The 26,144-nt window shown below is 43.4% G+C and overlaps 1 protein-coding gene across 8 annotated transcripts in view; it reads left to right on the top strand.

Moving 5' to 3' along the window:
- The window catches only part of UBR3 (ubiquitin protein ligase E3 component n-recognin 3), a 329,771-nt gene that overhangs the window by 21,586 nt on the left and 282,041 nt on the right, over window positions 1-26,144 (top strand). For all 8 annotated transcript variants that reach the window (XM_068245563.1, XM_068245562.1, XM_068245559.1 and 5 more), the window contains exon 2: window positions 19,763-19,902. In XM_068245563.1, coding sequence (XP_068101664.1) covers window positions 19,763-19,902 — 140 coding nt within the window. The remainder of the gene's footprint in view (window positions 1-19,762; window positions 19,903-26,144) is intronic.

The following is a 26,144-nucleotide window of genomic DNA, read 5'->3' as shown; positions in this document are numbered from 1 at the left end:
TTACCAGCAAGGTGGAGGTCATTGGATCACTGACTTACACTATTAAAGCCTAAAGTACCTCTGAATCAGAATGAAACAAATTGAATGACTCAAACCCATGGTGCCAAGTTTACCTTCTCCTGAGAAGCCTGAGGGTGCTAGTTGTCTTCAAGGTCCCTCTTGTTCGCTGTCCCCAGTCCTCTTGTTCTTTAACTGGCTACCTCTCGGAAGTTCACCCCCCCCAGCGGTGCTGGACGATTCAGAACTGGGCATGTGTGAATTCTGAAGCACGTGTGTACAGCTAAAGGAATCGCTTGTCGAAGAGCAGTTTCTTTCACTGCCTATGTGCGGTTCAAAACCTCCATGTGCCCTGTTCAGAATTGCTCGTAGCCACTCGGGGGAACTTGCAGGATGCTGTGGACTGGGAACGTGATGTCCCCCGACGGCAGCAAGCGGAGTCAGGCTTCTAGCCCTCCATGTGCTTGATTCAATTGTTTTCCCCTGATTCATGGGTGCTTTAAGAGAGAAGGCCATGGTACGGTAGCTAACCACTGTAGCAATTGGGAAGAGGAAGGAGTGGGAGGGGGATAGGAGGGAACATTGTGGAAACCCAGCCTCTTCCTGTCTGTTAGGATTCCTCCTGTGACGTGTTCTGTCCATCGCAGGTGGAGCTGCAAATGGACAGTTCTGGTTTGTCAATCTGCATTCGTTTGTGCATTTGCAGTGAGTCACTTTGTCATTTGCAATTGCTCTGCAGTTCTGGACAGCTCAGAATACTGTCATTATTCCACTAATGGTTTGCTGCAGCTGAGCTGCAGCCAGATAGCCCTGGATTTCCTGCATGCATGTTTTTGCATAGTACTGCATGCATTTGTTATGATGGTCTTTCAGCTAGCAAATGGTATTCAAGCCAGCTCAGGATTGAATGATTACCATTTAGCTGTGTGGAGATTTGCATCTCTGCTCTCATTGGATGACCTCAGTATAAAGGTTTGCTTCCTGCAAGCGTGCTCTGCCCATCATAGTTTCAGCTCTGTCTAGGCTGTTAATGGGTCCCTTGATATTGTAAAATATATTTCTTGTCTTAGTTCAGTTAATCCTGTGGATCTACATTATATATTCTCCACGGGGACATATATACGTACTCATTCTAGTATAGAGATTTTGTATTCCTTAGCCTTGTTCGCTGTATTGCTCCTGATCCTAGCCAGTGTTCCTTCCTTCCTTATGTTATATATCGGTTCATTGCCGATATATATATATATATATATATATATATATATATATATATATATATATATATATATACTAGTCAGTCGTTGTAGTTTCATTGATAGCTCTAAATTGTAATACGCTAGGAAATCATATCTATTGTATATTTGTCTATGTATTACATTTGCCTGCCTTTTGATTCTATTTCCTGACTATTCTGTCCTGTCCTTGCGAGGTAGCCATTGCTGTGGTTGCTATTGGCTACCTCACTCTTGTATGTGTGAATGCTTGCTGTCACTGAGATAGTGATTAGTTTAGCAAACATTCATTCTGTCAGCCTCTGTCCTCCTAGTCCTGTCCTTGCAGGTAGCCATTGCTGTGGTTGCTATTGGCTACCTCACTACAGTCTGTCTTGTATCTGTCTTAATGTTTGCTATCACAAGAGCAGCGCAACATCGCACTGCGCTGCCATTGTGTCTTATCAGAAGCTCAGAGCTGCAGTTGCTCTGGGCAGCCAGTGTAGCCTCTTCCATAATTCAGCTCTTTGCCTTGTTGTGCTGGCTGGTCAGAAAGTATGACCCCCCCAGTGTTACTGTCTGAAAATATGACTTTGCTAAAAGTTGAATTTTTTCAAAGATTGATTACGAAGACCAGAGGGAATGGGGAGAGAAACTGACTACGCCCAGAGGTATGTGGATCCAGTATGAAAATTCCTCTGCACTTACCTTAGGTAGCTGTGCCTTGGGTCAGGTGTCCTTTAAAACAATCATTAACCCTCTACACTCAAAACACTAGACAAAAGGCACAATACTAGACAACACAAACAACAACAAATTGGGGCACTAAGAAAAATAAAAGCAACTAAGAGTTATGAAAATGAAAGAACTTAAGTTTCCAAAGAATAGTGCAGTGTTTGTGGTTCCTAGTAGAAACCCTCCCTATCTGGAAAAGGTATAACGAGTCTGTAGATCCGATGTTTGAAGGGATGAATTTATTAAAACAGCTTTTTACAAATTCTTGGAGTCTTTTAATAGGGAATGTAAGAGAAGTCAAAGGTGAGCCCATGCATCATTTGTTATAACCCAAGCTTCTAGAGGTCCTTTGGAAACCATCCATTGATATAGCTGTATATTTCCCTTGCTGTGTTGTCATGCCCTATATTTGTTTGCAATCAGACAGCTGAATTATTCATTGTTCCATCTATGATTAATTAATGTGACCCAGCAATACATAATAGTGTTAAACTGTCTGTAACTTTAGCCAGCCTAACGCCTCTGCTTGTTACTCAGCATAAATATGAAGGAACTCTTCCTATAGCACACCTGTCCTCTTAGCAGGTGACACCTCAAAGTGCTTGCCAAGTTTGGCATGAGTCAGCTTTGTCTAGTGTAGCTCGAGCTGGTGTCTGACCACTCCTCCGCTATAGCAACAGTGGGAGGATAGGCATCTATTTATAACACAGACCTACAAATAGTCCGCAGGGATCAGGATGGGGATACAGCACTTGTTGATTCTTGGAGCTACCAGCAGCGGTGTACTAGGCATGACCCTGGGAGAGAATTATCAGGCACACTTATTATACCAGAGTCTGGCACAGATCCAGCACAAATAAAGCTGCTACTTGGACAGTAACTGATTTGTATGGGTGTCTCTGTGACTTTGCGACTTAAAGAGAAACTCCGACCAAGAATTGAACTTTATGCCAATCACTAGCTGATACCCCCTTTCACATGACAAATCTATTCCTTTTCACAAACAGACCATCAGGGGGCGCTGTATGGCTGATATTGTGGTGAATCCCCTCCCACAAGAAACTCTGAGTACCTACTCTTGGCAGTTTCCTGTTTGGGAACCTTGCTGCATTGTAGGAAATAACTGTTTACAACTGTTTCCAACTGCCAAAAAAACATGCAGCAGCTACATCACCTGCCAACAGTAAAAATGGCACCATGTAATGTCAGAATGTAAATCAGGGAGAGGAAAGATTGTACAATGAGCAAACACTGACTAAACCATTTATACATAATTATTGTAAAAATGAAGCACTTTTTTATTACATTATCTTCACTGGAGTTCCTCTTTAAGTACCTAGCTGATTACCGTAGGTTCACTTTAGGTGAATACTTGTAATGGATGTCCCTTGATGATTTGCAAAGGAACTGGTTACAAATCGGCTGAGCGGCAGCCAATACCTTTGTTCTCCTTGATCGCCCTGCCCACCTTGTGACTTTATTTTTGTGCTGCTTCGTTAGCCCTCCACCCCCGCATTTCAACTGACAGCCTGTTTTGCGTTGCCAGTCTGTAGGCTGGCTTCACATCTGCATAGCCTCGGCCCAGTGATTTCACCAGAGGGATATGTTCCCGATCTGGCCACATCAGTGTAGTGTTTATACGGGCCTTTAGGCTGCATACACTATTTTGAATATAAAGGGGGGGCCATTTATATGGATACACCTTATCTATGGATACACCCCATATACCACACCATACCATCAATTTTTTGTTCCAACCATCTTGGAGAGATCTATCCAATATGGGTTAGTGTCAGACCAATAGCGGTGGTTTTGTTTGTTAACTTCACCATTTGCCTAAAATGGTGTATCCATATAAATGGCCATATTAAGGTGTATCCATATAAATGGCCCACCATGTATATTTTAGCAACCTCCGTGTAGTATGAGGGGCTACAGATTTTGAATATTATGAACAGATTGTGTAGGTAAGCTCGTTCTACATGGAAGGGGTAAAATTGGCCAATGAAAATGGGATGTATGTACCAAGCTTAAGACGAGGAGCAGTAGAGATGATTGATTCATTTTCTGACTTGCTGCAAATTTCATGCAGCTTGGAAAGGGCCAATTGATACCAGCATATGCTGCATTTGATTATCTTATTGATCCTTTCTTGCCATTAGCAGGAGTGGGTGATTTTAATCGAGCTGGCTACAGTAATTGCAAATTGCGCCTGTTGTGCAGCATGCAAGAAGTACCGTATGTCACTCACAACATAAAGACATTCATGACACAAAGGTACTAATGGGATATTTTGGTGGTCCCTAATGTGTCAACAGAAATCTCTGATCTCCACAGATGCCAACAGATATTGTCTCCCCCAACAGAGAGATCCAAGGTGTCTTGCTCAGTGTATTCATACCAGCTCTTAATGATAAGGAAGTTGGTGTTGATAGCGGTAACTTTGTGGACAGCACGGTGGTGTAGTGGATAGCAGCACTGTGTCCCTGGTTTGAAATGGGGCAAGGACACTATCTGCATGGAAACTGTATGTTCTCCGCTTGTTTTTGTGCTTTTTCTCCCTCATCCCAAAAACATACACGAGTTAATTGAGATCCCCCCCCAAAAAAAATTTACCTCCGATTAAGATGGTCATATGGTAAAACTTGATGGATTGGGATACGAGGGACTTTCAAAGTAAAAACACAGAGATGCCATAAAACCAATGTGATGCAGCAAGTTGTTTGAAATCGTGAAGTTTGTAGAATATACTCACAAGCTCGGGTTGCTGTACTAACAACCACCTTATGCACATGTCGGGAATATTCGTCCTCACTCGGGGGACTTGGTCTTTCTCTAATGCAGTTTACTATCCATAGTAAACAAATGGCAACAGCAGCACCGAGGGCAACTGATGGCAGCCTGCCAAGGGAGAGTTAGCCAATACAATGGGCAATAGTAAGTGCCAAGGTATGATACAATCTTTAAAAACAATGTAAAAAGGAAAAAGCAAGCTTGCTTACCGAAAAAGGATGACAACCTTATCAGGTTTAAAAATAATGTTATTGCACTATAACGCGTTTCATGGGCTAGGTCCCACTTCCTCAGGTCAATATACTGCCTCAGTGGCAATTGTATTACTTGGTTTGAATGCCTTATCTTGAGGAAGGAGTAGACCCAAAACATGTGTATTGCCATTAATTAGTAGGGATAGAAATGTTTAGGAGAACCCATGGAGAAGCATGTGATCAGTTTGATAATCTGATAGATTTATAAGGCTCTGATTTGCTGGTCAGGATCATGTGTTAAACCAGGAAATCATCACAGCAAATCAGAACCTTACAAATCTATCAGCTGATCAAACTGGTCACATGCTCCTCCATGAGTTCTCCTAAGCATTGCCATCTCTCTTCATTAGATTAACGCTATGTTATTTTTCTGTGCAGTGCCTCCTAGTCTTAATTTGATCAATGTGAAATATCATGGGTACTCTTACAAGGCTGCTCACATTTTCCAGTGCAATTTCAAAGCTTCAGTGACCAATTAAGATCATTAGAATTGCGTTAAATTATGAAGGCATCTGGAATTAACACTCCAGCCCTTTGGATCCACTGCAAAGCTGTATATGTGTGGACAGATTCAGCTGAGACCAAGCTATGAACACTAAACTACTGCTGAAGCTGCATGTCTGAGAGATGCTTTCAGATACAAATACTACACAAAGTAAATGTATGTAAATAATCTCCAGGCAGGTGAACTGTACTTTATGTGCAGACTTATTTACTTGTTCAGTAGACACCAGGTGCTGCTGGGCTGGCCTATATGTACGGAAGTCCAGGCACTGATAAATTAATCCACAGCTTTAGTGCAGTATATCACACATAAGACATTGCATCTATTTTCTACGGATTCCTTAACACTATCAATTCCGTTTTAGCAGATGATGAATAGGCTTGTGCTTCGTTTGAATTGAGAATTCAGCATATTTACAATATTGATCACAAGCAGCTTTTAAATAAAGGTTTTGCATTAAAGGACAACTGAAGTCAGTGGGAAATAGAGGCTGCCATAATTATTTCCTTTTAAAGGAGAACTGAAGTAAGAAGAAAATGGAGGCTGCCATATTTATTTCCTTTTAAACAATAACAGTTGCCTGGCAGCCCTGCTGATCTATTTGGCCGCAGTTAGTGTCTGGTTTACACCAAAAACAAGCATGTGGCTAATCTTGTCAGATCTGACAATAATGTCAGAAACACCTGATCTGCATGCTTGTTCAGGGTCTATGGCTAAAAGTATTAGAGGCAGAGGATCAGCAGGATAGCCAGGCAACTAGTATTGCTTAATAGGAAATACAAATGGCAGCCTCCATATCCCTCTCATTACAGTTGTCTTTTAAACAATACAAATTCCCTGCCTGTCCTGCCTCTTAAAGAGACTCTGTAACAAAATTTTCAGCCTTATTTCTTCTATCCCATAAGTTCCTATACCTGTTCTAATGTGGTCTGTCTTACTGCAGCCTTTGCTAGTTGCACAGTGGCTGTATTATCTCTGTTATATAATCTAATCTTTCCTTTGTCAGCTTTGTCGGGCTCAGGCAGGAATGTGCTGCTCTGCTTGTGATAGGATAGAAGCTATACACACCCTCTCCATGCCCCCTGCAGGCTCTGTGTGAGTCACAGACTGAGCTCCTCTCAGCCTATCGCCTGCTGTTAGCAGCCATGTCTTTTGTTTGTAAACACTGCCTAAAACTGGCAATTACACGCCAGGATCGCAGCAGGGAGTGGCAGAAACCGCACAGAGGGGCCCAGGAGAACATAATGAATAGAATGGTATGCTTTTTATTGTAAGAATTTTAGTGTACAGATTCTCTTTAAGCTTTTAAAGGACATCCGAGGTGAATATAAACTGATGAGATATTCAATAGTATCTTTCCTTCTTCTAAAAATGACTTGTTTAGATATCCTGCAGTTTAATTTTATATTTAAAGGGGTTCTCTTGACCTTTTTAACAACAAAAACTGCCACTTACCTGGGGCTTCTATCTGCCCCCTGCAGCTGGAATGTCCCACGCCGTCCTCTTCCGTCTAGCTAGACAAATAGAAGTGCGGCTGCGCGGCCGTAGTACAGGAAAACTTTGTATTGCACCTGCGCAATAAGCGCAGCCGCACTTCTATTTGTCCAGTTAGATAAATAATTACACTGGTGGTGGCGGGGAATGGCGCACCTAAAGAGGACGGCGCAGGAAATTCCAGCTGCAGGGGGCAGATAGAAGCCCCAGGTAAGTGGCAGTTTTTGTTTTTAAAAAGGTCAAGAGAGCCGCTTTAAATCAAGTTTTTAAGTTTTTACTGTTCCGTTGTCTCTGCTCAATGACACCTTCATTTAAGTATGCCAGAGCTCAAATCTATGAACCATTGATTGTTGTTACCTCTTTCCTGCTGTCAGAATCCATTTACTGACAGGAAAGTGTTTTATTGTTGTCATTCCTTATCAGTTATACTGCAGTATTACCCTATACTATAGTCTGAGCCAGTGCGACCCGGACAGAAACTGTCACTTGCATACCTAATGTTCCACTCTTTCAGGCTGAGAAAGAAGAAAAGGAACACAGCATAGTAATTTATGTGCTTGGCACTGTACATACACGTCTATCTCATCACGTCACATGTCAGCTCCGCTGTCCTCTAAAGCCCATGCTCACTACGTGATTTTTCCGATGATTGGCAATTTTTTTTCGAGTGACGAGTGTATATCACAATCTGCAATCTCGCGTCGTGGGAACAGGCGCCTCATTATGCGAAATAACGCGTAGCCATGCATGGCGATAACGCCTGTCATGGCGGATCAGATCTTTAAGATCCACAACAACTCCGGGGCAAAGTACTTTTGTTCGCATCCGTCATGTGCCGTCGCCTATACCCCCCCACCATGAAGATGGATCGGGTAGCACTCGTCGTTGTGGGACGTCGCTGGGATATATCTTCCTTTGTTGTGAGGTGAGTATTTAGCTTTAGTCATACGTGCTGAACAGGCATGCAGATCAGGTGTGTGATTCAGACACTACTGATGCATGAAACCTCAGCAGGACGCTGGAAATAAATATGGCAGCCTCCATAATCCCTCTCACTTCATGTAAGATCTACTAAACCTTTGTAGGCTTCTGTAGCTTTGTCATAGACCTCTATTATCCTCCCTCCCATCAAAGTTCCTCCATTACCTCCTAAGTTAGCGGTTATCCATCCCACCCCCTCCAGTCCAGACATGCAGCTTCTTGTACACCCGCCTCTTGTTTTCAACTTTGTGCTATTGCTTACAATCCTTCTCAACTACAAATTGCTCCCAGCATCATAAATGCGCTGTGATTTTTCTCTCTTTATGCTTTTTGACACAGTTATTGTGCACATCTGATGCTCACGATGTTTTTTTTTTCTCTTGTTTAATTTAGGAACATACAAATTATTGTAAATTATTTTTTCTGTTGGAGATCTGCCTGCTGGCTTTAGTGTTTTTAGAAGTAGAATTTTTTTTTTGCTTTACTGTTGCAGTAAATAAATCACTTAACATTTCAGTCAGTAAGTATGTTTCCTACACAGCAGCAGTAAATCCGGTACATTCTCATTGGTCTACAATGCAGGTAACCATTCTTTCTACACAAACCTATAGTGCTGGGTAGGGATGGCAATGCTTAGAACTCATGGTGAAGCATGTGATCGGTTTGATCAGCTGATAGATTTATAAGGCATTGATAGGCTGTGGTGACTTCCTGGTTTGAGGGTCGGTCCACACTTGTCAGGTTGCGGATCGGAATGCTCTTTAAATAAATCAGTTTTTCTAAAAACTGATCCATCTTTCAAAATGTTGTGCTTTTGCAGCATACGTTTCCAGTCCATTTTAATCATGGCAGAAACGTGTCCTTCCTTCCTGTGTGTTTCTATTGGATAAAGAGGTTTGCCAAGATGACGCTGAGGGGAGGAGCAGGCAGTAGGCAATCTGCTTTGGTGTCCGTTTTGTGTGCAAAAGTTCTCTGTGTAGAGGGCGATCCATTTTTTTTGTATTCCCTTTCATTGTCTACGCGGTTATCCAGGGGTCCGGGAAAATGTGCCAAATCCGGACTCACCGTTCAGTTTTCTAAAATGGAACCCACGGATCCGTTTTTTGAAGTGTGTGAAGACGGCCGCTATTTTTAACATTGGTATCCGTGGCTCCGTTTTTCTCAAGGGGAAAAAACGGAGCCACGGATATGGTTTTGAAACAAGTGTGAACCAACTGTAAAACATGATCATGACCAACAAATCAGAACCTCGCAAATCTATCAGCTGATCACATGCTTCTCCATGAGTTCTCATAAACATTTCAATCCCTAGTGCTGAGCTGACCCTATTCATTTAATTAAATGGGACAGCTCTGCACTGAAAATGCATGCAACAGTGCGTTGTCAGAACACAAGTGTGCCTGTGCTGTATGTTGTCCCTGCATATGGCACACTGATACGCATTGCTGAAATCCACCTAGGCATTTACTCTTTAAAGTGATTTTTGGTTAGAGAGCAGTGACCCAGCCCTTGCCAGTTAGTAACACAGGAGCCTGAAATTTAAATCGTTGGTTTAGAGACTGTAGCTGCAAATACATTGCATTTCAGTGAGAATATCTGGCTGGGTTGTGAAATAAATAAAATGACTCAAATCATGAATAACCATTTACACAGTACACGGCATAATAATGTAATTGGTGCATGGGTTTTGCGCACTGGCATATACGTATGCCCTGTGCTGTGTAATTCAGCTCATTTCCATACTGCTGTTCAGCTGAGAACTTGTGTTGTCATGGTGCTGGTGTGGAGGAACAGGAAAAGCCACGCTAGAGTACCTCTCAATCATCTGCTAATAGCCGGGTTTGGGTAAAGTGCTGGCACACGGCCTTCTGAACATCGTCGAGCTACAGTCTTATATGGAGAAAGCGGAGGCGCATAATTTCCTGTCATCACATATGACCGCCGTCTCCCCTTGTTTCTGCTGCAGAGAAATGTTATTTGACATAATGTCATTTTTACAGTCATTTCAATTACCAATAGAGATATTGCTTTTTCTCATTACTTACTATATTAAAGGAAAACCATGGACAAAACAATCTATTAGTCCTTTATAAGTAGAGTTGATTATACATACATCTTGCTTCTGAGTACGCGGTTTGGCAGGGAAGAAGGTTTCAGTTTACACTACAGCTGTCACAAAGCTAGACAGTCTAAACTGACCATACAATGAAAACATGCATAACCGAAGGTTATATGAGCTGCTGAAAACTGCATGTGAAAAGGATCAATAGCTCTAGAGATATTGGTTGCTGAAATAATGCAGAGCTGTGGAGTCGGAGATGGAGTCGGAGTCAGAGCAATTTTGGGTACCTGGAGTCTGAGTTGGAATCTGAGTCAGTGGTTTCATAAACTGAGGAGTCGGAGTCGGGTGATTTTTGTACCAAATCCACAACCCTGGTAAAAATTGGGGAACTAAGGAATCGGAGTCTAGGAGTCATTGTGAGAGCCATTTTGGGTACCTGGAGTTGGAGTCGGTGGTTTTCTAAACTGAGGAGTCGGAGTCAGATGATTTTTGTACCGACTTCACAGCCCTGAAATAATGTGCACATTTTGACATTATTATTGTATTTGCAAGCACAAACCAATTACAGGATCCAAGATCATGTGATTTAGGAGGTGGTCTCAGAGACCAATAATTCCTGTCTGAATCAGTCCATGGGGAGATTGCACAATGATTGAGGGTGCATGATCAAGTAGGCTGCAGTGGGGGCAAGGTCCCTGCAGGGGGTTACAATCTAAAAGGAGATGGTGGGGACACAATAGGTAGGGCTGCAGAATAGGTGTTCAGTGGAGGTAGGACCCAATGGGGGGGGGGGGGGGGGGGGCTGGGGTTGGCGGGCAGGCCATCTTGAAGAGGTGCCTTTTGAGAGCTTGATTGAAGGTGCTTAAGTAGGTGCCTAGCCTGATGGCCATTGGAAGGGAGATCAAGAGAATGCTAGAGAAGTCGTGCATAGTAGTGGGAGATGTGTGGGGTCGTTTTTGAATGGCCACCTATGCTCTACCTATTTCACCTCACAAAACACTCTTAAAATAGACCTACTGCATGTTCATCTGTAAGAATGCAGTAGACTTAAGCAGCGTACACACGCCGGACTTTAGGCAACGACGAGTCCGTCGTTGCCTCCCGCTGGGTGGGCGTGCCAGCGACAGTCCGGCGTGTGTACGCTCTGTCGTCAGACTGATACGGCTGTTTGGCGGATCGCTCAGAAACAGCCGTATCAGTCTGACGACAGAGCGTACACACGCCGGACTGTCGCTGGCACGCCCACCCAGCGGGAGGCAACGACGGACCCGTCGTTGCCTAAAGTCCGGCGTGTGTACGGACCTTTAGCCCTGCTGTTTCAGGCAGTCCCTTGCCCATTCACCCATTGAAGCTCGAGAATGGACGTCATACTGTGTAAAGGCTCATCCAACATAATGCACAACCAACTGCACAACATGACCAACCGCTTAACAAGTTGTTTACAAGTACATACATACACGCCAACCAACTATACAACCAACTCGCTTAAAGGGATATTGTAGGGGGGGGGGGGGGTCAGGGGAAAATGAGTTGAAGTTACCCAGGGTTTCTAATGGTCCCCCACAGACATCCTGTGCCCGCGCAGCCACTCACCGATGCTCCGGCCCCGCCTCTGGTTCTCTTCTGGAATTTCAGACTTTAAAGTCTGAAAACCACTGCGCCTGCATTGCCGTGTCCTCACTCCTGCTGATGGCACCAGGAGCATACTGCGCAGGCGCAGTATGTTCTGCGCCTGCACCGTGCGCACCTGGTGACATCAGGGGAAGTGAGGACACGGCAACGCAGGCGCAGTGGTTTTCAGACTTTAAAGTCTGAAATTCCAGAAGTGAACCGGAGGCGGGGCCGGAGATCAGTGAATGGCTGCGCGGGCACAGGATGTCTGTGGGGGACCATTAGAAGCCCTGGGTAACTTATACGCATTTTCCCCCGACCCCCCCCTACAGTGTCCCTTTAAATACTGTGTAAACAGAATGACAAACTGCACAACATGTCTGCAGTCAAAAACAATAAAGTTGTTCAAAAGACTTGTACACACATTCCTTCCTGCATAATAGTTGGGCTGGTTGATCCACCGGTTGGATCTGGTAAACCACCTGTTATCAGTTGGTCGTCTGGTTGTTTGCTAGCCGCACACATGCCCAACTATCTTCCAACAGACCAAGTTTGAAAGATAGTTGGACAGATTGTTGGGACGTGTGTCTGAGCCTTAAAATGGCTGCGCTAAGTCTGTTGCATTGAGGCATTATGCATACTGAATGCAGTGTTGTTTTTCTTTGCTCTGACATTTATTGTGTATACTAGAGTAAGGCTTATGCTGGAGGTGGCACACTCATTATTTTTGTTTATCGTCTTTATTAATTTTCGTGTCGCAATCAAGATTTTAATTTGAGATTGTGATGCGCCAAATCAGAATAGACCTTGTGGGGATGAGTTCTGTCAGAAGAAATTGAGTTTTTGGTTGTTGTGTATAGCATATAGTATGTCTTTTTTTTTTTTTTTATTTGCAAATGAGACCTGTTGAATGACTGATGGAAACTGGGTACAAATATCAGTGGAACCAAGATTTTTCCTCTCATACACTGAGGAAGGTAAATGAACGGACACACTTCCTCTGCACATCAGAGATTTAAAAGTGACAGACACTTTCCATGTAAGCAGTCTGTCGCTGTAAGTCGTTTAATCTCATTCTCCCTTCCTGTTCCTAGAAGATGAATGTACCCATAATTAAGTTACTCATACCAGTGGCAATGGAAGATAAGATTATTTTTTTCAAAACCAGTAATGATCCCTTTTGATGCCAGCTGGTGTCTGCCAGAACCTCATTCCACTGAGCTTGTTTTGCACAAGCTGTGTCAGTTTGCATGTCTGTGGGAACACTGGCTAGTGATGAGTGAAGCCTCTCCATACGTTTTCTACATCTGGTGACATTAATTTGCATTTTATGTCTTTCTGCTGTGTCATTGGTTGACAGTGTTCTGTATGGTTTACGGAGGCATCTGCAATGTAAAAGCATCCTGCGTATAAAAATTAAGATTGTAGAGCATATTGGAGACAGGGATTTATGGAGCAATCTAACTGCTGGTGTCCTTAAAGGGGAACTTCAGCCTAAACAAACATACTGTCATCAAGTTACATTAGTTATGTTAATTAGAATAGATAGGTAATATATAATCTCTTACCCACCCTGTTTTAAAAGAACAGGCAAATGTTTGTGATTCATGGGGGCTGCCATCTTTGTCATGGGGGCAGCCATGTTTTTAGTTGAAAGGAGGTGAGAGGGAGCAGGAGACACAGTTACAACTGTCCTTTGTCCTGATTACCCCTCCCAGCTGCACACGCTAGGCTTCAAATGTCAAATTCAAAATTTAAAAAAAAAAATTGCACCAAAACAGCAGAACAATAACATCAGAAATCCCATCATGCTTTGCACAGCATCAGGGGAAAAAAGCCTGCGCAGTTTTCTTCTGTGCAGCTAAAAATGAGGCTTGTATAAGAGAAACAAAGTTCTGATGCTGTGAAACTGTTAAAGAAACATCAAGCCTTTTCAGTGCTGCTGAGTCGATATTTAGTCCGGAGGTTCACTTTAAAGAGGAACTGTCGCGAAAATCTTAAAATTTAAAACACGTACAAATAAGAAGTACATTTCTCCCAGAGTAAAATGAGCCATTAATGACTTTTCTCCTGTGTTTCTGTCACTAATAGTAGGTAGCAGAAATCTGACATTCCCAACAGGTTTTAGGCTATTCCATCTCTCCATAGGAGATTCTCAGCATGGCCTTAATTTTTATAAAGACATTCCCTGAAAAAGATTTATACAATGATGCTGGCCAGCCTCCCTGCTCGCTGTACACTATTTTGGCAGTTGGACGGAGAAACTGCTATTCACTAAGTGCTTTTAAAAATTAAGAAAATCCTGAGAACCCCCCTATGAAAAGATGGGCTAGTCCAAAATCTGTCGGTAATGACAGATTTCTACTTATTGTAAGTGAAAGGAACATAGGAGAAAAGTCATTTATGGCTCATTTTACTCTGGGAGAAATGTACTTCTTATTTGTGTTTTAAATTTTAAGCTTTTCGTGACAGTTCCTCTTTAAGCTGTATAAGCAGTAGCTTTTTGCTTTGATGCACTTTTCAATTCAGCAGTAAATTATAGATCTGGCTGGCTTTGGACATTAACCAGGAATGATAAATTGTGAACTTTGTGGAGTTTACCACTGTATAGATTGAACAGAATGTGTGTGTGTGTGTTCGCACACGTTTATGTGTGCCTCTGTATGTCTGTCTAAAGGCTCGTACACATGTGCAACTTTTCCGCTCAACTATCGTCCCAACTTGTCTGTTGGACAATAGGTTGGGCGTTTGTACAGGCAATAAACGACCACCTGATAAATGGCAGTTTTCTCAATCGAACCGACGGATCTACTGAGCAACTATCGTGCGAGTTGGTCACGTGTGTATAAGTTGTTTCAATTGCGTTGTATTTGTATGTGGGGTATGGTGCGCGCGCAGTATTTAAATGAGTTGGCTGTTTAGTTGGTCAGTGCGTGTGTACGTAATGGCCGTGCAGACAAGAAGTCATGCAAACAACAAATTGGGCGGTTGGGCATGCATTAAGTTGCCTGTGTGTACGTACCTTAAAGAGGAACTCCAGTGAAAATAATGTAATAAAAACAAGTGCTTCATTTTTACAATAATTATGCATAAATGATTTAGTCGGTGATTGCCCATTGTAAAATCTTTCCTCTCCCTGATTTACATTCTGACATTTATCACATGGTTTGTGGTATGCTGGATCCTCAAACAGGGACAAATACAAGCTCCAGAGGGTCATCAGGTCGGCGGAGAGAATCATTGGGAAACCACTCCCTTCGCTTGACCTCCTCTACAACTCCAGACTGCGTTCCAGAGCACAAAGGATCGCAAATGACCGCTCACACCCAGGCAACCGTCACTTTAATGTGCTCCCATCCAGAAGAAGGCTACAGACCATTTCCACCAAGACAACCAGACATATGAACTCCTTCTTCCCTGCTGCCGTTAAACTCTTGAACTCAATTCACTGGCTCCCTCCCTCAGGCCGGCAGTCAGATCGTATGGTCCATTGATATGAAGTGATAGGTCATCCACTGGCTGTGTGTCTTTTTTGTTTTCCTGCCACCCCTGTCTTCATTAGTGCCTTACTTCTGTAAAGCTACACCTTTTTAGCGTACATCTACCTACTGTTTTTGTTGTAAGTTGTCATGGTTGTTGCCTTTTTTTTTTTTTTTTTTTTTTTGTGCCGTGAGTTCACTGTTTTTTGTGCCGAACCCAATTCCGGGCATGACCCAGTCATGCTTAGCGAAATAAACTTGATTCTGATTCTGATGGTGACATTTTTATTGCAGGCAGGTGATGTCACTGGAAGGAGATTCTGCTTGCTTTTTTTTGGCAGTTGGAAACAGCTGTTATTTCCCACAATGCAACAAAGCTCCCACAGCGTGATGTCAGAACCATGGTCCTGACATCACACTGTGGGAGGCGTTTCACCACAATATCAGCCATGCAGAGCCCTCTGATTATCCGTTTGTGAAAAGGAAATGATTTCTCATGGGAAAGGGGGTATCCGCTACTGATTGGGATGAAGCTCAATTCTTGGTTACGGTTTCTCTTGAAGTTTGGGAGAGCGTCTTCTCAGCCAGACTCCTGAATAGTTTTGTGGAGAACCTAAAAGTACAATCTACAGTTGGGTCATGTGACCATGGATTTTGCACGCAAAATGAAAGTTACAACATTACTTCTTAACAGGTTTCTTCAGAATTACAAAAATATACACGAGTGCTGTAAACGTGTAACTGTACCTGAAGGGAAAAAACTGCCCCAAATAATGGGTACTTACCTCAGTAGAGATAATCTAGAGGCTTACCTGCACCCCTCGCCTTGTGGAAGATTATACACGGCCGTGATCCCGTCTGTGAACGAGCATAGCCCCAGGATGCCTCGCGCTTGCGCTTTCCTTTAGCGACTCCATACTAATGCGTAAGTACTCGGCATGCTGCGCAGGTGCAAGGCATGCTGCGCAGGTGCAAGGCATGCTGCGCAGTGCGGCCATGCTTGTTAATGGACAGAAGCATGGCCGGGAACTTCCAGCTGGTCTTAGTAGTGTTGGCTACTTAGGTAAGTATCTAACCAGGGCTGTGGAGTCGATACAAAAATCTTCTGACTCCAACTCCTCAGTTTATGAAACCACGAGTTCGACTCCAACTCTGGGTACCCAAAATGGCTTCGACTCCGACTCCGACTCCTTAGTCTAATACGTAATAGGGCTGTAGATTTTGTACAAAAATCATCCAACTCCTTAGTTTATGAAATCAACGACTCCGACTCCTCGACTCCAACTCCGACTCCACAGCCCTGTATCTAACTTTGAATTTTTTTTTTTATTTTTTTTTAAAAAAGACTCTGTAACAAAATTTGTGGCTGTGGCTGTGTTATCTCTGTTATATGATCTAATCCAGGGGTTCTCAAACTGGGTGCCGCGGCACCCTGGTGCGCCTTGAGCACCTCCCAGGGGTGCCTTGGCATGCATCCCCATCCTTTGTACAATGCCATCAGGTAATGCAACCAGCTGCATTACCTGCCAGTTAACCTTCAATCCCGTTACTTACTGCAGTCTCCATTTTGGGAAATGTCTGTGGTCTACAAGGTTGACTCTTTCGTGCTTTCTCCTTTTGTGCTTTCGGGGGGCTGCATAATGGGGGATGGGGTCACTGACTACTTAGAGGCGGATGCTGCCTAATAGGCATCACTAGCTACTTGGAGGGGATGATACTTATTAAGGATCATAACGGTATTTTGGTAGTTTTTGCTGAGGGGTGCCTTGAACAAATTTCAAAGCCATCAAGGGTGCCCTCACCCAAAAAAGTTTAAGAACCACTGATCTAACCTGTTTCCTTCTGTCGGGCTAGACTGGAATGTGCAGGGCTGCTTGTGATTGGATAGAAGCGATACACACCCTCTGCAGGCTCTGTATGACTCACACACTCTGCTTATGTGAGCCTATCACAAGCTAGTTAGTTTGTTTGTAAACACTGCCTAAAACTGTTAATTACAAGCCAGGATTGCAGCAGAGAGTGGCAGAAACAGAAAAGAGGGGCCCAGGAGAACATAATGAATAGAATGGTATGCTTTTTGCTGTAAAAATGTTAGAGTACAGATTCTCTTTGAATTACAGGTTTACTTTTAATGCACTTAAAAAAATCTGAAGCGAGGAGACTGCCATTTTTTTCCTTTTAAAAAATCCAGTTGCCTAGCTGCCCTGCTGATATGTGGCTGCAGTAGAGTCTGAGTCACACCAGAAACAAGCATGCAGCTAATCTTGTCAGATCTGACAATATCAAAAAACACCTGATCTGCATGTTGTTTAGGGTCTATGGCTAAAAGTATTAGAGGCAAAGAGTCAGCTGGACAGCCAGGCAACTGGTATCACTTAAAAGGAAATAAATATGGCAACTATATCTTTAAAGAAGAAAAGTGACCGGCACGGCTTCACCAGGTGATAGGAGTAAGGACTTCCGGGGTATGAATATTAGGGTATGTGCCTTAGATGTGCTCAGGATATGAAAAACATACAGTATTCCAAGGGTAGAAGAAAAAATATCCGGCACTAATGCAAGACTTTATCTTCAATACGTTTAATAACAATCTTATTGACAGATCAGTCCATTAAAGTGCAATTCAACATCAAGTTAGTTCACATACCCTATAGTTGTCCTCGCCGTGGGGCAATGTGGGAGCAGCGGTCTGCCTGACGACTGTTTTGCTTGAATAAGCTTCTTCCAAGCTCCATGCGCACTAGGAAATAAATATGGCAGCCTCCATATACCTAATGCTTCAGGTTCCCTTTTAAATATTGTCCATCAGCTTTTGCCTGCAGCACTTTTGTTTTAGAAGGCCTGGTGGAAACCAGCTATTGCTGGATAGTGTACCTATGGCTGGATAGTGTACCTATGGCTGGATAGTGTACCTACGGCTGGATAGTGTACCTACGGCTGGATAGTGTACTGGTTAAGGGCGCCGCCTTTGACTTGGGAGACCAGGGTTCGATTCCTGGCTAGAGTCAGTACCTATTCAGTAAGGAGTTCAAGGCAAGACTCCCTAACACTGCAGGGTGGCCTCTTGAGCAAGTCCTAGTGGCTGCAGCTCTTGAGCGCTTTGAGTCCGACAAGGGAAAAGAGCTATACAAATGTTCGTATTAATATCGGATTCATTCGGATTAATTGGCAACAGTGTATTGCTTGGTGTAAGAGATGCTCAGAATTCTCTCTTAGTTACATTGGTTCAAGCGAGGTGGTACAATTGGTCGCATCCGTTTCGACCCATTCAGCTTCACTGGGTTAACTGTAATGACATCATGATTCCAGAGTAAAATGAGGGAATCTTGCTCAGGGTACACTATAAAGCGCCTGGCTGGTGCACAGGGAATTCATTACCTTCAGCCTTCCATGTGAATGTGAGTAAACTTAGCTATGCTTGTGTAAGGGCTGGCTAACACAGGCGGTTTCACAGCAGTAAACAACGGCTATGACGCTGGTCGTTTAATCACTGTCCACTCTAACGGACAGCCACCAACACGATTGTTTACCATCGTTCGCACAACGCCACACTTGATAACGTAATTTCCCGTTTGGTTTTTCACCTCGCCGCTACATGTAATGTCCAGGTTTGGCTAATCACAGCTCTTCCTTATCCCCCGGCGGAGGTGAAAACGCAAGGCAAAAATCAAATGATGGGAAATGCCAGCAGAATTTGCCAAATGCCTTTCTGCTCGCTTGCAAAAAGAAAACATTTGAAGCGAAACACCAATCTGAGACAGCCCTAATGCAGCTTTTAAAATACCTGAAATACTTAAAGAGGAGCTGTCAGCCATACTTTCTCAGATAAATACTTGCTCTACTTACATAAAACGTGTATTGCACTGTCCACGGTTTGATTTTAGTGATTTTTCTACAGTAAAGAAAAGGGAAAATACTTCTTAGCATTTCCCATTTTAACTTGCTATTTTGAAGCCTATCCTGATCTCATTTCCTCCCTTACTCTCCTCTGCCTGGTTGTATATGCATTGTCCACCCTTCACTATACAAAGTGCATTCTCTCAGCATGATAAATATTAGCCAGTCAGAGAGGAACAGAGGTGTGGCAGGGGAAAACAGTAGGGAAAGAGGCTGCAGCCAATCAGGTTGCATTAGTTAAGTCTCAGGGGAAGTAGAAAAGCAAAAAAGGACAACACAGCATGCCCTGCAACTTCCTTTTTGGGTATCAAATTTTGTGTGTACCAAATAAGAGTCAGGTAAACTGGGGAATGATCATTTATCAACAAGAAAAGTAAGAGTGATTTTTAACTTTTGGATTGCCTGGTTAGCATCCTTATTACTTGTTTACTAGATAAAAACAAAGAATTGATTTTATGCCCGACAGTTACACTTTAAAAGATATATAGAGGGTTTTATTTCCCATATGGAAAGTGGAAATACACTACTATTCCCAACTTTGCAGGGGTTGGGTTCCTTGTAACTATACATTTAAAATCCTGGAATGGGTGTATTAGTTGGTAGTCGTACCTGATGTCTAAGCATGTGCTTGTTGTGAGTGTGATATTTTGCAGAGCATTTACTATGTGACATAAGCTATTCTAAACATGTGGCAGTATATTTATTGTTGTCAGCCACTGAATGGCTCCTGTTTTCTGTTCCAGGTTTTGTAAGCGACACAGAGTGAAGACCAGCTCATGTGTTCCTGCAGTGCCACAAGATTTACTGGCTATGTCAGAGCTGGTGATTCCTCGCTTCATCTTCTATCTCATCCAGCACCTGCGAGATGGCTATAGTGAGCCAGGTATGTATGTATAGGCTTAACACAGCATTGCTGAGGACTCTGCACTGTTAAATATTTATTCTCCCGCTTCCTGTTCACCCCAGTTTGCTTCTTTGTGTCACATGATGTTTAAAACAACATGTGACCTAGATAGTCAATGAGAGAGCAGTAGCATAATGCAGCATTATTATTATTTATTGTATTTATAAAGCGCCAACATATTACGCAGTGCTGAACATTAATTTAGGTTACAGACAATATTTAGGGTGACATACAGCATTATAGCAATACAGGAATACAAGAAAACCAGATCACACAGCACAGTATGAGTACAAGGTAATGCTTAGTCAGTCACTGGAGGGGAGAATGGAGATTAGGCAAGTTAGGTTCACTCAGATACATAGCATGGGTTCACAGTAATGGAGGTGCATGATCAGGTAGGAAACAAAAGGAGGACGACCCTGCCCAAAGGCTTACAATCTAGAGGGAGAGGTAGGGACACGAGAGGTAGGGGACCAGAGTTCAGCTGCGGGTTTAGAGCACTTGTGAGGGGTAGTAGGCCAGAGTGAAAAGGTGAGTTTTGAGGGCCTTCTTGAAGATGTTCAAGGAGGGGGCTGCCCTGATGGGTGGAGGTAGGGAGTTCCAAAGTGTTGGAGCAGCTCTTGAGAAGTCCTGGAGGCGTGCATGGGATTTTCACACAAAACGTTACGCACATTATAACGCTCGCGAAAAACACTGACGTGACTGTGATATCAGTTATCACGGTTTTGTGAATCAAGCCCAGTATGTGCAGATATATGCCCTTCAGCACAGCATGTGCAGATAGTATGCCACAAACACAGTGCATATATCGTGACCCTAACATAGCACGTCATATGTGAGCCATAATGTCACCCAATGGCCTTGCCAAAGTCTGCAGCACAATTTTCCATTCCTGCACAGCACTGACCAGAATATATGTGATTATGCTTGCTACAAGTTATCCACTCCCAGTAACCCAGATGCTAGCAAATGACTGCTTTCTGGCTTCCATGTTCCATGGTTGGTGCCAGAACTTCTATATGCGGGCCAACAATATTTCAAGATGTAGCAAACCGCATCTATAAGTAATACATTTTGTGTGTGGGAGGCTGGTAAAAAAGCCTCAGTGGGGCGCATTCGGCCCACGGGCCTTAGTTTGAGGACCACTGCAATACATAATTTATTGACAATGGTGGAGTTGCACTGAGTTCTCTAGCTCTCTGGTTTTTGTTAAAATGAAACTGAAAATACATTAGGCCGGTTTCACACTGTATACTGGCGGCAGCGATGCGGTGCGTCACCCCCGCCGCACCGCATCGCACAGCCAGAAACAGGCCTTCAGGGAGCACAGTGTTAGTACGCGGTGTTCCCTGTCTGGCCACCAGCCAAGCAGAAAGTGACACATGCTTGCTGTCACTTCCTGCTTCGGGTAGGTGGAAGTGCACGGAAGCATATTGTTAAGATACACTTCCGTGCATGTGTGCCGTGACACCAACATTTTTTTGAAACCCCATGTTGCCATAGACTAACATGACTTCCTGCCCGACGCAAGTACGGGGATGCAGCGAAAACGTCACGCTGTACCATGGCAGTATGAAAGTTTACATAGACTTTCATTGCCCGGCAGTAGGGTGCTGTAAAAATACTGCACCGCCCCGATGTGAAATGGCCCTTTAGAGTTAATTTTCATACTTGTGTCTAGGATACTGAAACGGCAGAGAATATTTTTTATTGTATTGTCCTTTTCTTACCTGCAGTGGGGGTAATGAACATGTTTTGCTGTAGTCAGGGATGGCTTTACGAATGACCATTTGTTAAGCAGATAGTTGGCCAAAGTATCTACGGTAATGTTTGCATCTTCATTGAACCAAAGTATCCAATCTGTGTTCCTGCAGCATGTAACTGCAGCACAAGAAATATATGCCATGTATCAAATCAACTACCGTATATACGCACCTATAAGCCGACCCACGTATAAGCCGAGGTACCCACTTTCCCCTCATAAACCAGGGAAAAGTGATTGACTCGTGTATAAGCCCCGTCCCCAATATAGCACCCTCCACAGTAGCCAGATGTTCCTCCAGTACTAGTCAGCACCCCTCCCCATAACCAGATGTGCTCCAGGATCATACAGCTGTGTCTCAAGAAGCCACTAGATGGCATCATAGATATCAGACACAGCGATTGCCACACAGGAAGAATCCCCCATCATTGCCCCGCTGACACGTTGCATCCATGCTCTGCTCCACAAGCCAGGGGACACAGGTAGTCTTGAGCAGCACACTCTGCACACCGTGTTGCAGGGGATGGGGGGGGGGGGGGAGCACGGACACAGCAGGGCGTCAGCTGGTAAGAACAGGATCACTAGTGCACAATCCTTACTCTCCTCTGCCATTAACAAAACCTGCTCCACTGACTCGCATAAAAGCCGAGGGGGTAACTTTTCAGCATTTTTTTTATGCTGAAAAATGAGGCTTATATGCGAGTATATGCAGTACTTCTCCATGGTGAAGTTGTAAAAGATCTGATACACACCACTTCATCTTAAAGCACACCTCAACTGAGAGGGATATGGAGTATTACATAGTTATTTCCTTTTAAACAATGAGTATTGCCTAGCTGCACTGCTGAGCCTCTGTCTGTAATACCCTAAGGGCCTGTACACACGGCTGCGCTTTTAAAATCGCGTGCGTTTTTATTCGCAAGGCCTTTTTTTTTTTTAAATCATGAAGACCTGTACACACTGGGTCAATACGATTTTTCTATTTTAATGAAAGCTTTGCGATTTAAAAATCACATGCGATCTTAAAAAAGCAGCGCAAACGCAACAGTGTGTACAGGCCCTTAGCCATGGACCCTGAGGAAGCATGCAGATCAGGTGCTCTGACTGAAGTCTGACTGAATTAGCTGCATGCTTGTTTCAGGTGTATAATTCAAAGAGATCAGCAGGGCTGCCAGGCAACTGGTATTGTTTAAAAAGAAACAAATATGGCAGCCATCTTATCTCGCTCAGGTCAGATGTAGTAAATGTAGCTATACAAATACATTACCCATGTGCTATTTGATTATGGCTATGCTGTACTGGTTGGCCCCATGCAACCCCTCCCCTCACTCTGGTGACTTCCTTGCTTGGCAGCTTGAAATGCTCTGAAACGTTGAGTCACTCCCAATCAGCACATTGATTTGATTACTTCTGTCTGAAGGATCACATGAAACTAGTTTGACCTATGCATGCTGCTGGCGTTCTGGCAGCTGTCCAAGTTCTTGAACAAGTTAACTTGGGTCTCCAAACTTTGCTATCCCATGACCCACCCCACTCAAATTACAGATGTACTTGTAACATGTCTCATTTACATTGTGTGATATTATGAAACCTGCAACAATTCTGAGTATTTAAAGCCCTAGAGCAGTTTTTTAATTTTATTATTGTATTTTGTTGTAGCAGCCTGAAAATGGAGAGTTAGACTGCACATTATGCGCGGATAGCACTGGGTAAAGAGCCTGCAGGCTGCCACCCCTCCCACTAGGCTCAGAAGTCTTGTTTCCTGGTAGTGATGTGGTATGTGGTAGTGATGTCATGTATGGATGAAGTCAACAGCCAACCACACTGCAGCCACGCCCAAGTAGTGACCGCCACATCATCCTTTCGTTGTGGTGGAGATTGTAGTTTGCTCCATCCACCCGACTTAAAATGAACCCAAGTTGAGAGTTAGAAGGAGTCTGCCATATGTATTTCCTTTTAAGCAATACCAGTTGCTTGGCTGTCCTGCTGATCCTCTGCCTATAATGCTTTCAGCTATAGACCCTGAACAAGCATGCAGCAGATCAGATATTTCTGACAATATTGTCAGATTTGACAAGATTAGCTGCATGCTTGTTTGTGGTGTTATTCAGACACTACTGCAGCCAAATGGACCAGCAAGGCTGCCAGGCAACTGGTATTGTTTAAATGAAAAAAAATGTCAGCCTCCATATCACTGTCACCTCGGGTTCACTTTAACCAATGTCACTACTGAGGACAGGTAAGTCCACAGACTACAGGAAACAGGAGGGCGATATGAGGGAGCAGCAATCTGTTAGCCGTGGAATGCAATTACAGAGTAAACTAGGGATTTTAATAAACGTAAAGGCAAAGCAGAACACCACTTTAAAGAGAAATGGAGACAAATTTGTAACAATGTAAAAGTATATTCAAAAAACAATCTAAGATGTTGTTTAGGCACCCTAAAGTACTTTTTTTTTTGGGGGGGGGGGGGGGGGGGGCGGTTTCAGAACCTATTAACATATCTATCCACTGACCCTAGAAGCTGCATGCAGCATCTTGGAATAACTCTATAGCAGTGATGGCTAACCTTGGCACTCCAGCTGTGACAAAACTACAAATCCCATCCTGCCTCTGCCTCCCCAAGTTATGCTTATAGCTGTCAGAATATTGCATGGGACTTGTAGTTTATCACAGCTGGAGTACCAAGATTAGCCATCACTGCTCTGTAGACTGCGGCACTTGAGCACTCAGCAGTATATACGTGACGAAATGGCATCCGGCAGCTGCGGTGGTGTGAAAAGTGTGCTTAGTGGCGCTCCATCTCCCCTTTGTCAGTGAATTTATATAGGGGTTGAATTGCCATCTCCGTTGTAGTGGTATTGCTTTCTGATGCTCTTCTTCAGTAATCCAGCACTTGTTTGTCCATAGATGCCCTAACAGTCCTGTACCTTTGTCATCACATGCCACCATGTTTATGCCCATTGTGTGGAATTGTTTGGTATACTGCCTGAGACCTTCTGAATGCATTCAGCCAAACTTGGACAATAGTTTCCATTAAAGCGGACTTGAACTCAGAACTTCCTCTCTGCTCTAAAAGATACGCATCAGCATAATAACCTTTAAACTAAAAACATTTCTTTGTTACAACTGATAGAAATCATCCAATAAATCTGCAGTGTGTCTACTTCCTGCTTTCATGGAAGCAGACAGGGTTAACATCCTGAGTTTACAAATTAGCTGCTCTGCCGAGGCAGCAGAGATTCCTGAGCTGACACAGCTTAAAGCTCAAATTACAACTTGGGATTAGTGACAGATGAGGGAGAATTAGACAGGCTAAACTCTCTAAATACATGCAGGGTGCACTTCTCTGTTTTCCTTCTGTCCTGTGCAAGAGTTCAGGTCCACTTTAATGGGATCCCCAAATAGACAAGAATGTTACGGTGGCGGGCAGCGATTGCTTTGTGTGTGCATGCTATGTATTGACAACAGTTTTTAACTGTTTACTCTGTTGTTTTATTGGTGAATATTTGTAATAAATCCTATGTTTTACATATTCATAAGAGGCACTACTGGTTTAACTGGTAAAAAAAAAATTGTCATCACATACGATTCCTTTTTTGTGCTTGACAAGATGAGAGGTTACTGATTCTAGAAATCCAAAGCCATTAGCCTCTCACCTGCCAGACACCTCATTGGTGACCTGTGATACTGCAGTAGAGGCAGGAAGTGTAAAGTAATTCATATTTTGCATTACACAGATATATTTGATTGTAAATAAATGATGGAGAATATAAAGGTCTCCCCTCCACCAGCTATGACATCTTGTAAGTGTGTAGCAGGTTGCAAGTGGGAAGATCTACAGATTGGAAGGCTTTCTGCTCTGGCTTGTTCAGGTCTTGTCCTGATGGATCAATTAAATGCTCTTCCACTATAGTAAAAATGTCCACAGCGCTCAATAAAAATTGTAACTCTTTAATTAATATAATTAATCATAAAATAGATAATTGACCTTAGACCAACATATGCTTGCCACTCACACAGTTGCACTGCAGTGACCACACATACAAAAATAAAAAAGGGGATCCCGGTAAAAGATCAAAAATTTCAGAACTGATAGTTCAATATTGCACAGATCTGTATCTTTAAAATGTCACACTTGCGTGTAATCAGTATTCCACGGTGCACACACCAAATCCACGAAGCTACTGGCGATAATGCTCAACCAGAAAGTTTCTTATGCATGCAATAAATAGATTGGTAGGAGGTATTAAGTTCATGTATACTGCACCACTTGGAAGTGAAGATCCTCCGTGCACATCGGCAGACTCCGGAGACGCTCCTATTACCCGCACAAGGGAGGAGAGGGAAGTCCGGTCACGCTATTGCGCTGGGTGTATATCTCATACGCCGCTGGCGTCCACTGCAGCCCCCCTTCTTCACAGCTCTGAAGAAGGGGGGCGTTATCCCTCGAAACGTC

This window comes from Hyperolius riggenbachi, chromosome 7, assembly GCF_040937935.1.
Source record: "Hyperolius riggenbachi isolate aHypRig1 chromosome 7, aHypRig1.pri, whole genome shotgun sequence".
NCBI classification, from domain to species: Eukaryota; Metazoa; Chordata; class Amphibia; order Anura; family Hyperoliidae; genus Hyperolius; species Hyperolius riggenbachi.
Note: the sequence above shows the minus strand (reverse complement) of the source record. Positions and strands in the feature narration are given on the sequence as shown.